We start from the raw sequence: 12,187 nt of genomic DNA, 5'->3' as shown, positions 1-12,187 counted from the left end.
CTTTTACGTTAGATCCAATAAAATCGTTAGGAAAGAAACCAGTTATTAGCTACTCTAACCATTTTTAATGTCCTTCACTGGTCCTTAATCTGTAGTGGTCAGGCTACATTCTAGGTTACTTCATTATTTGTATTTGGTGAGAGAATGCATCTCTTTAAATGTGACAGTCTCTAAAAGCTTCTTTAATAAATTTATTCCTTTGAATGTAATTTCAAGTTTCCATGTTAACTTTATTTCGGAAAACCCACTCAAGTTTACCCAGTCACTTGTATATCAACATAGTGAAATTATTTTTCAGTGCTTTTCTTAGAACTAATAGAATTGCCAAGAATAGGAAGAATGAAAATTGAAGCATTGATGTGTTGGCATTACTGATACTTGGGCGTATTTCAAGGTATTTTATCTTTAAGAAGAGTGTCTTTTACCAGGAGTATAGTAGTAATAGTATGCTTCTGTGTATTTTGAGGTATAAACCTAGGAGGCATATCTGGCTATTACAACTTAAATTTTATTTCCGCCTCAGTGATGGAATTATGGGATTGATTTATAATGAAAAAAGAAAAACTTTGTCTATGAGGGATTTCCTGTATCTTGTTAACCTCTGTTTAAGATTTCACCAAGGAAGTTAAAGATAATAAATTGCATAGATAGAGAAAAATTCAAAAGTGAAAAAGTTCTGTATGGTTGTATTCTCACCTCAGTCATTTTTTCTCTGAATAGCTGGTTCTCTCGCTGTGTGTTTCAAGATAGAGGACAAGAACTAGTAGATGGGCTTAAGGTCTGCTTGCAAGGTAAGTCACCTGTTATGTTTCAGTCTGGCCTCCAAACTCCAGTCTTCAAGAAGTTATCTTAAAGCTGTGCTTCTGGGAAAACAAAGACCAAAAAAAAAAAACCTGTGCCTGGAGTTTGGTAGAAGCACATATTTTTTATTCTGTGTTAATGTATTTAAAACTTTTCTGGTTTTCTTTCAGCTGCTCTAAGGGCTTGGAATAGCTGCAATGAATACATGCCTAGTCGAATTATTGTGTATCGGGATGGTGTAGGAGATGGTCAGCTTAAAACATTGGTGAACTATGAAGTTCCACAGTTTTTGGATTGCCTGAAATCTGTTGGTAGAGGTTACAAGTAAGCATATGACATGTAAAGCGTTTCCTTTTTATATAATTGCATTTTGTATCTTTGAAAATAATGTCACAAGGTGGAAAAGAAAGTGAGAACCTAAGCTTATAGGTGCAGTAGGACTTGAGATAATGGAAGGGATTGGGGGGTGGGTGTCTCATGGAGACTTGTTTTGTAGAGGAGAGGCTAGAAATGTAGAGTGGACGTTGTTTCAAGGAATGACACATGGAAACACCTTCACTGACCAGTCGCTGCCACTTTTCTCTCCTACAGCCTTGAAGTGTGAGGGTCTGATTATCCCAATACAGCCATAGGCGTCCACAGCATTGGTTGAAATAAATCTTCCAGATAGTCTTAATGTATTTTTTCTCTACCTCCTTGTACAACAAACACTTGTTTAATTTCTTTGAACTCAGCTGGACTGGTTTTTGGTGGGTAGATGATTGGCATGTGTTTGGTGTCCTAGGAGGACACCGCTACCCTCTGTCTTTTGAGGCGGTCTGCACAGCTGAGGGGAGCTGTACTCACAACTGAATGCTACTCTGGCTCTCCTTTGAGAGACCTATATTGGTTTTTGCTTTGCTCTCCTACCAAGGTCTTCTGTTGGTTCTCTCTGGCAGTAAATTGCATGCCATCTCAAGACAGCTGTTCTAATAAGTTACATTGTTTAATTTTTTGCTGTTTTCTTTCTCCTATTGTAAGCAAGTTGAGATCAGGGACTGTTGTATTAAGGACTTAGTGCATAATATATTTTGTGGAGTTTATTTTTAAAGATGCTTATAATATCCAGGAGGTATGTTTGTATGTCCTTGCACAGGCATATTTTTTCAGTTGCTAGATCATGTCCAATGCTTCGTGACCCCATGGACTGCAGCACACCAGGCTTCCCTGTCTTTGACTATATCCTAGAGTTTACTCAAACTCATGTCGGTTGAGTTGATGATGCCATCCAACCATCTCATTCTCTGTCACCCCATTCTTTTCTTGCCCTCAGTCTTTCCCAGCATCAGGGTTATTTCTAATAAGTTGGCTCTTCGAATCAGATGGGTGGAGTATTGGAGCTTCAACTTCAGCACCAGTCCTTCCAGTGAATATTCAGGGTTGATTTCCTTGGATTGACTGATTTGATCTCCTTGCTGTCCACGGGACTCTCAAGAATCTTCTCCAGCACCACTGTTTGAAAGCATCAATTCTTTGGCACTCAGCCTTTATGATCCAACTCTCACATCCGAACATGACTACTGGAAAAACCATAGCTTTGAATATATGGACCTTTGTCAGCAAAGAAATGTCTCTGCTTTTTAATATGCTTTCTAGGTTTGTCATAGCTTTTCTTCCAAGGAGCAAGCGACTTAGTTTTGTGACTGCAGTCACCATCCACAGTGATTTTGGAGCCCAAGAAAACAAAATCTGACACTATTTCCACTTTCTCCCCATCTTTTTGCCATGAAGTGATGGGAGTAGATTCTATGATCTTTATTTTTTGAATGTTGATTTTTAAACCAGATTTTTCACTCTCCTCTTTCACCTTCATCTAAAGGCTTTTCAGTTCCTCTTCACTTTCTACCTCAAAGTGGTATCATCTGCATATCTGAGGTTCTTTGTATTTCTCCTGGCAATCTAAATTCCAGCTCAGGAGTCATCCAGCCCAGTATTTCTCATGATATACTCTGCATATAAGTTAAATAAGCAGGGTGAACAACATACAGCCTTAATGTACTCTTTCTCAATTTGGAACCAGTCTGTTTTTCCATGTCCAGTTCTAACTGTTGCTTTTTGACCTGCATACAGGTTTCTCAGGAGGTAGGTAAGGTGGTCTGGTATTCCCATATCTTTAAGACTATTCCACAGTTTGTTTTTATCCACACAGTCAAAGGTTTTAGTGTAGTCAGTGAAGCAGAAGTAGATTTTTTTTTTTTAATTCCCTTGCTTTTTCTTTGAGCCAGAGGATCTCTGGATCCAGTTTGATCTCTGGTTCCTCTACCTTTTCTAAATCCAGCTTGTACATCTTAAAGTTCTCAGTTCATGTAGTTGAAGCCTAGCTTGAAGGATTTTGAGCATAATCTTGCTAATGTGAAATGACTTCAGTTGTATAGTAATTTGAATATTCTTTGTCATTGCCTTTCTTTGGGATTGGAATGAAAACTGACCTTTTCCAGTCCCGTGGTCACTGCTGAGTTTTTCAAATTTGCTGGCATATTGAGTGGAGCACTTTCACAGCATCATCTTGTAGGACTGCAGTAGGTCTGGAATTCCATCACCTCCATGAGCTTTGTTCACAGTAATGCTTCCTAAGGCCCACTTTACTTCACACTCCAAGATGTCTGGCTCTAGGTGAGTGGCTCCACCTTCGTGGTTATCAGGGTCATTAAGAGCTTTTTGTACAGCTCTTCTGTGTATTCTTGTCACCTCTTCTTAATATCTGCTTCTGCTTCATGCATATTTAAAGACTGATTATTTTTGCAAACCTTTTCAGCAGCATTTGTTATCATTGTAGAAAATGAGGATCTTGAAAGTCATTTGACAGTATCTGGGCTCCATGTGATTTATGTGGCCCATGGGATGAGCATTAAGGACTTATTTCTAGCTAAATTGAGGGGTACTTCCAAGTCTTTTTTGGCCAAGTTCTGAAAGAACCCCTCTGAGTGTTAAACGTTTCTTAAAATATGATCATTATGCCAGTAAGTTCTCAGAGCAAGTCAGGGATGTTTTTATCTCTTTTGAAGTAATTGAGTTTCAGATTAAAATGCCAGTAGCATTTTAAAATATTTTGTAAATGAACATTAATATTCTTTCCTATCCTCTTAAAATTCTTAATGCTTATATTTTTATTGGTATTTTGTTCTGCTTTGTAAAGTTTTGTAAGTCTTAATTTGTTTTTTTCCTTAGAGAAAGGAAAGTTGCAGGGAAGGAGGATTTAAATTGATTGCTTGTGCTGGTGCATAACAGACCATTGCATGCAGTAGATTTCACATCGTGAATTGTGCTGTTATTTGGGGGTTGCAGAAATTAGTGATCAAGGCAATATGTCCTCAAATCAGTTAGGTTGATCCCAGCTTCGCCTTCATCTGTGAAACGGGATGCAGCTCGCCAAGGCTGCTGAAGGAGATGTCCGAATGCTCAGTGTACCTCGTACAGTACCCAGTAGGCTCTCGATGTATAGTAGGCGCTTCATCTAAAAAAGTTTAGAGTTGCATATGGAGTAAAATAATATCCGAGAATTACCCCTTACTTTTAAGAAACACAATTTGGACTTTAATATTTGCTGTTATCTTTACAACCTCAATATATGTTTTTGAGTTGAAATGTTGATAATTAGCTTTTTATAAAGGTGTGTCATGGATTAGCTGATTTCGGATGTTTGGTTAAGAACAAATCAAAAAGTCATTTCGACATTCTTGTGACTTTCTATCACCACATTTGCTAAATCATTTCTTGAGATGTCCCAGGACTAAAATCTTTGTCCTTTCGTTCCTGAGACTGTGGCTTTGTAATATGCAGATCTCTTGTTGCTGGGCAGCAGTGGCTCTACATGGGGAAATAGTGATATTTCTAAAAATGTCCTCCATTTACTGAAATAAAATCATCTTCCTATCCCTTGTATATTTGCTTACTGCTACCATGAAGCAGCTGGTTAGGTTTAGCAATGAGTGGAAGTTCCCAACTGGAATCTTGTGGACCATCAGTCTAGACAGTATACTGTGAACTACCTACCTGAGTCAAACATTACCAGGCAGGTCCATACTGTATGTGAGGTCCTCTGCTTTTGTTTTTAGAATAAAGTATATTTGTGCTCTTAAGGAACTAATGTTGTAGCTAGAAAAAGAGCAGAGGAAAGTTGAGGTATTGAAAATCATAATTTGTCAAATGCTTATTATAGCACTAAGTGCTTAATATGTTCTAGTGCATTTATTCCCAAGTGCACATGTGTATACAGTGTGATTATATCAGACAGTGAATTTGAAATGAACCTTTAAGAGATGGTTGGAAAGGGTGTTCAAGCTCAATACAACCTGCCAGTTAAAGGGCTGTCCTCAGGAGAGCCAAGAAGCTTGTTAGAGGCAGTGAATCTAATGTGACACAAAGCTGAAACCTCACTAGGGGAGAGGAGTATTTAGTCTCGACATAGGAAAGAAGCCACCTGAATGGGGTTGGGAAGGGAGAGAGTGACAGAGAATGTTCTTGTATTGCTAAGGATAAGCTGAGGAGTGATTGAGTGTGACAGACAGACACAGAGATTCCCTGATACATTGTCAACTAGTCATTTTGAAAAGCAGATTAGATTTTGAGACTACTCAAATTAGCTTACTTGTCAAAGATTTTACTTTCCACGGGCTTCCCAGGTGGTGCTTGCTAGTGGTAAAGAATCTCCCTGCCACTGCAGGAGACACAAGAAACATGGGTTTGATCCCTGGGTGGGGAGGGTCCCCTGGAGTAGGAAATGGCAACCCACTCCAGCATTCTTACCTGGAGAATCCCATGGACAGAGGAGCCTGGCAGACTGCAGTCCATGGGCCTCAGAGTCAGACACGATGGAGCACACTTAGTTTCCATGTAGTATGAAGTGTCCGCTGAAAAGGGTCTCAGACTGTGAACTTTAAAGACGTGCTGGGTTTTAACATCTTGGTGTGCTCAGTATGTTATATGCTCAGTTTAATGATTAAAAAGCTACATAACCTTGCCATTTTATTTTCTACTCACAGTTTATTCCTGGTCCTAACTCCAGGTCCTTACAAGTTGTGGAATCTTCCTTCACAACTTGGACAAATAATATACCCAAGAGGGAGATGCATTTCTTTTTTAATGGAGTGTATGAATGTATGAATGATTCAATGCCCTGAAAATATGACTGACTAAATGTAGTTACGTTCATCACCATCTTAAGCCCAAGACTAACGGTAATTGTGGTGAAGAAACGTGTCAATGCCAGATTTTTTGCTCAGTCTGGAGGAAGACTTCAGAATCCACTTCCTGGAACAGTTATTGATGTAGAGGTTACCAGACCAGAATGGTAAGTTCGGTATTAGATGAAGATTGGTTTCTGCTTTGTCTTTTAGCGTAACCTCTATGCTTTATTACCTTTTACCATATTTACTTTTTCGTTCTTATACTTTATTTCTTATAAATACTAATACTTTTCATTAGTTTGACCTAATGCCTATGATGTATGAACTTAGTGTCTGACATGGTGAGCAGAGGTTTCTCTGCAGTTTCTCTCTGAGGAAAGAGGGTTATCATTTATGGCCTTAGTCATACATACAGAGTTTAAGAAGTGCTGCTGTAGATTGCTGTGGCTTTTTTTTTTTTTTAACATATGTAACCTCATCCATAGATTCTTGTTTTCCAATCAGAATTTTTAGATCCATAATGTACTTGGTTATCCACAGGTTAGAAAATTCCATCTAAAGTCACAGTTGCAGATGAGAAAGTGACTTCTGAGTAAACACTAGGGACTCGCAGGTGGCACAGTGGTAAAAATCCACCTGCCAATGCAGGATATGCAAGAGAGATGGGTTCGCTCTCTGGGTCAGGGAGATCCCCTGAAGTGGAAAATGGCAACCCACTCCAGTATTCTTGCCTGGAAAACTGTGTGGGCCTGGCAGGCCACAGTCCATGGGGTCACAAAGAGTCAGACATGACTGAGCAACTAAGAATGCATGAGTAAACACTGTGGAACTGTGAGCTGCACTCTGCCATAAGAAAGCCAGCTAGAACATTCGGAGCCACGTGGTCATGTTCTCAGCACACAGCCGTTCAACTACAAAGTCATGAACCTTGGTTCCTCAAGTTTCATTTTGTGGGGGATGGAATACAGTGCACCAAGTCATGTTCCTGATGGCAAAGCATTGGTCAGTCCATGGTAACACCCTCCTCATGAGAGTGAATAGGACAGTTTCTGTTTTTATACATAAATTTGTGGAGCCTTTAAAAAAGGGCAGCTTTAATCAAGGTAAAGTGTCAGCCTAAGGGGCAAAGTTTAAATGTGTAGCACTTCTCCTGTATGAAACTCAGGTAAATGAGGCATTACTATACTTAAATTTATGTAGACAAACGATAGTCCAGATTTTAGATCTGGACTGTCACGTGACAGCATATCTAAGTATTTATTTCAAGATTTATTATCTTAGATGTGTCTTTCTCTCAGGCAGATAATAGTTGTCAGAAGGATTCTAACCTATTGGGGAAAATCACTGAGGGAGGACAAAATGGCTAAGATAATTGACAGTTTCATTTACTGTAGGACTCTCTTTAATCATTCAGAATGACCTCATGATACTTCCTAACATTACTGCTACTCTGACAACCAAACCTTAGGTATAATATTAACCTGAAGACAACTTTTTAAAACAATTTGAGTAAAATCCAAGTTGGATTTTGAAGCATCAAAAACTTGACTACCTTTTACTCAATGTTCTTTAAAACTTAATAGCTACTAGTCTACTCAAATACTTGGAGAAGTCTACTTTGAATGATAAGGTGCTGAAGTTGGGAACTAAGGTTTTGATTCTAGCTCTGTTATGATTTCTCTGTTCTTTTGGGCACATCATTTAATGTTTCTGAAAGCCTCATTTTCCCAGACGACTATAATCTGTTGTAGATCAATTCTGATTTTATAATTTATCTCATTTTAAGGGACATAATAAATTTCTTAATAACTTTATCAGGCTGGATTATAGCATCTCTGCATTGATACTTAATTGGTACCCAAAAAATGAAAACAAAACAAAACTGACATTTATTCCTTTATGTTTGCACTACTTGGTTCTTGATTCTAGAGCCTGTTCCCGCTCAGCTGTCTGCCTTAGATGTGGAGTCGAAACAGTAGCCTGTTACAGCGTGCACTGTCATAATTAGCAGCCGGGTCAAACATTTGTTAATGCCCTTAGACATCAATGATAGATATTTAAAATATTAAAAAAAGTAGCATCTTAAACCTCTTTCACACATAAGCATTCCAAAACAGTTCATGAATAATAGCAAGTTCTGAATTCAAGGAAGCATATGTTTTGAGGAGATTAGGTTACGTTAGTATACAAGATCTTTCCTCTGTAAGAAACTTGAATCATCTGAACTTTAGCTTTGAAAAAGATAAGCCTCATACCCATGTGGTTTTTTTCTTATATAATTCCAGGTATGATTTTTTTATCGTGAGCCAGGCAGTGAGAAGTGGAAGTGTTTCTCCCACACATTATAATGTCATCTATGACAGCAGTGGCCTGAAGCCAGACCACATACAGAGGTTAACTTACAAGCTATGTCACATCTATTATAACTGGCCAGTAAGTATTTTTTATTAATTATATTTATCCACGTCAGTGAGATTCACTTTTCAAAATGGAATTGCTGTGTTTTCAAAGGCTTTTACTGTTAATACTGAGATTTATCATTTAGAGAAGTTACTTTTAAAGTAATAGAACCTTTTTTTTTTTCTTCCACTAAAGGGTGTCATTCGTGTTCCTGCTCCTTGCCAGTATGCCCACAAACTGGCTTTCCTTGTTGGCCAGAGTATTCATAAAGAACCAAATCTGTCACTGTCAAATCGTCTTTACTACCTCTAACCTACAGAAGACGACAAGATGTGGCTGCGTTTTTCTTTTTGAAATTATATCTTCAGGATTTTTTTTTAAGCTCTTATTTTAACTGTTATCTTTCTAGATGAAGCTTGGGAAGGAAACTAGAAAATCTAGAGTCATTTCTAGCTTTGCTATTAATTGACTTATTTCATAGGTAAAAATTAGGATTTACTCTTTTATCTTGTTCTCATAAATGTGAGGATTTTTTGTTTTGAAAAAGTGTGGAGAAGATGCTTTGTACTATAAGCAGAATCTCTTAGTAAAACTATTTGAAAAGTAGGGATTTACTTGAAAATGTTCTCAGGAGTAAGCAAGTCCTACTTGTAAAGCTACAGTGGCCTTGTTTTTGAAATACTTAGTTTGAATTTAAAGGAGAGAAAAAGAATAAAGTGGAGGGCTCACTACAATCATAAGGTAGGATTTTACTTGAGTATCTGATGATCTCATTTTATAGGAAAAGCTGCCATTAAATAACCTATACAAGGTATAGGAAAAGTGTGCAGCTATGGAGAAGTATGCTTATTTTTTCATTTTGGGGGCTAGGTATTATAGGGGTTAAAAAAGATAGTTGAAAATTTTAAATTTCTGTCCAAAGAAATATTTTAATACTGTTTAATAAAAGAGACCAGTAGTCTATATTAACATTACTATTTTTTTTTTTTTGCAACTGGGGCATCGTTCCATTTGTTATAAAATAAAATTACAATGATTGTCATCTTATTTGAATAACTGGAGTTTTTATTTTTACTGAAAGCATATGCATTTTCTTTCTGTGTATTATATTTTTTAAACTGCTGAAGAGTATACTCAAAGGGTATGATTCCAGTTATTAAAGCTCAATTAGTGTCACAATGAATCTGAAACTGAAACCTCAGTTTCAGAGTAAAACTCTGTCAGGAAATGCTGCAACCTCAAACTTAACAGTGTAAGACCAGAAATCCATAACTTGAAAGAAAATGTAGACTAAGAAGTCTGTGTATTGTGAAGCTGATAATTGTAATTATTCACATCTATATATATGTAGGAATTTTCAGGGAATTTTGCAAAGAGCAGGCTTGAAGTTAATGAGTTAATTTGCCATGAGAACACCTTTAAACATTGGTTAAAAGTGTAATGAGTGTAAACGTTAGTGGTCGTACACAGGCCGTAGGAACTATGATTTAAACTAATGCCATTCAGTAAAGTTGCTTGTCTTAGCATTTTTGTACTTGTTATTAAATAACTACGTTTTGGATTTAGCCTTACATATTGTGAATGAAAACCATTTTATTTTCCTTTTAGTTCTTTGAGCTAATAAGTGTTGTTAACATTGTTCTTGGCTACTAGCAAAGGTTCCTTAACCTATTTGGTTTCTAAACATTAGAAGAAACACAGGAGACTGTGAAGTTTCAGAAGAATGCTAAAGACAATAAAATCAATGAAAGTTGCTAAACGTTGTCACAGTATTAAGGAATATAAGGAAGTCTAGTTATACAACTGTAAAAGACTTAATTTGAGGCATTTTTTTACATATGGATTTTTATAACTAATCAGTAACTTAAGCCATTAAAGTCTCATACTTTGGCAGGTTTTAAACCGTCCTTTAAAGTTAAAAGGCTTTTTAATATCTTTAAGAACCATGAAAAATCAGTAAATGTGTTATTTCCAGAAAAGTTGCAGTATTCAGAAGACCTTCACTTTATCATAAAGACTGATTTCTGCAAGAGACCAAAAAAGCCTCAGTTTAATCCAGAAAGGGTATTGATTGGCTTTCCTAGTCATCCTACACAGCGGTTCCCAAATGGAATGTTAAACATTACCTCATTCCTTTTGTAATAACACAGACTGCTGGGCTCCAGACCAACCTAGGAGTCAGAACTTGTAGCAGGGAGACAGGGTGAACTTTTAGATGCATCTCAGATTGTTTGGGGATTTTGGCAAATGCCAGTCAAGAAGGTATGTATAGAACCTAATCAATGAAATTATATTAGGGATCTGTCTCTTGCTCTGCTTTTTCTGGGTTCTAATCAGATGGGGTTACAAAGATGGTCACAAAGTCTGGATCTATGTCTCAGCCTCACTGCAATGAAAGGAACATCTCTTCCACAATAGTTGTAGCAAAACTCCGGCTGTTTACACACCCTTGAGTCCCTTGAACACACTACCTTGATAGACTTGGAGTTGTTATGTAAGATGAGGTTCATACAGACGTGGGTAAGAGGAATGGTTCCTTGGAGGAAAATTCGGGTGCTACAACCAGGAGGCAGTGAACATGGTGGATGCCTAATGGGGGTCTACTCTGCCTTTTCAGCTGCAGGTTGGCTTGGGATGGAAGTAGCAGTTGCTCTGGTCCCTTGAGGGACAAGTGCAACCAAGCACCTATGAGGGAATTCACTGCAGCACTTCCAGAGAATAAAACCAAAAACTCTGAAATCCAGGTGTTTTCCTTAAAAGAGAAACTTCTCTGAGTTCTACTAAAGGCTTTAGCATTAAAGACACTTTAGTCAGTCAGTTCGGTTTAGTCGCTCAGTCGTGTCCGACTCTTTGCGACCCCATGAATCAGCACGCCAGATCTCCCTGTCCATCACAAACTCCCAGAGTTTACTCAAACTCATGTCCATTGAGTCGGTGATGCCATCCAGCCATCTTATCTTCTGTCATCTCCTCCTGCCCCCAATCCTTCCCAGCATCGGTCTTTTCCAATGAGTCAACTCTTCGCATGATGGCCAAAGTATTGGAGTTTCAGCTTCAGCGTCAGTCCTTCCAATGAACACCCAGGACTGAGCTCCTTTAGGATGACTGGTTGGATCTCCTTGCAGTCCAAGGGACTCTCAAGAGTCTTCTCCAACACCACAATTCAAAAGCAATTTTTCGGCACTCAGCTTTCTTCACAGTCCAACTCTCACATCCGTACATGACCACTGCAAAAACCAAAACCTTGACTATACAGACCTTTGCTGGCAAAGTAATATCTCTGCTTTTTAATATGCAATCTAGGTAGGTTATAACTTTCCTTCCAAGGAGTAAGCGTCTTTTAATTTCATGGCTGCAGTCACCATCTGCAGTGATTTTGGAGCCCAAAAAAATAAAGTCTGACACTGTTTCCACTATTTCCCCATCTATTTCCCATGAGGTGATGGGACCAGATGCCATGATCTTAGTTTTCTGAATGTTGAGCTTTAAGCCAACTTTTTCACTCTCCTCTTTCACTTTCATCAAGAGGCTTTTTAGTTCCTCTTCACTTTCTGCCATAAGGGTGGTGTCATCTGCATATCTGAGGTTATTGATATTTCTCCCTGCAATCTTGATTACAGCTTGAGCTTCTTCCAGCGCAGCATTTCTCATGATGTCCTCTGCATATAAGTTAAACAAGCAGGGTGACAATATACAGCCTTGATGTACTCCTTTTCCTATTTGGAACCAGTTTGTTGTTCCATGTCCAGTTCTAACTGTTGCTTCCTGACTTGCATATAGGTTTCTCAAGAGGCAGGTAAGGTGGTCTGGTATTCCCACCT

The 12,187-nt window shown here is 38.2% G+C and overlaps 1 protein-coding gene across 11 annotated transcripts in view; it reads left to right on the top strand.

The window, feature by feature from the left end:
• Positions 1-9,413, top strand: part of PIWIL1 (piwi like RNA-mediated gene silencing 1) — a 35,166-nt gene extending 25,753 nt beyond the window's left edge. For 10 of the 11 annotated variants that reach the window (XM_020891579.2, XM_020891562.2, XM_070475062.1 and 7 more), the window contains 5 exons: positions 721-791; positions 972-1,125; positions 6,005-6,130; positions 8,252-8,399; positions 8,562-9,413. In XM_020891579.2, the coding sequence (XP_020747238.2) occupies positions 721-791; positions 972-1,125; positions 6,005-6,130; positions 8,252-8,399; positions 8,562-8,678 (616 nt within the window). In that variant the 3' untranslated portion in view covers positions 8,679-9,413. Of the gene's footprint in view, positions 1-720; positions 792-971; positions 1,126-5,982; positions 6,131-8,251; positions 8,400-8,561 lie in introns of those variants that run through there. The other variant, XM_070475063.1, reaches the window with a different exon arrangement.
• The last annotated feature ends 2,774 nt before the right edge of the window (positions 9,414-12,187 follow it).

The sequence above is a fragment of the Odocoileus virginianus genome, chromosome 12, assembly GCF_023699985.2.
Source record: "Odocoileus virginianus isolate 20LAN1187 ecotype Illinois chromosome 12, Ovbor_1.2, whole genome shotgun sequence".
Classification (NCBI taxonomy): domain Eukaryota; kingdom Metazoa; phylum Chordata; class Mammalia; order Artiodactyla; family Cervidae; genus Odocoileus; species Odocoileus virginianus.
This window is presented reverse-complemented; position numbering and strand designations above follow the sequence as displayed.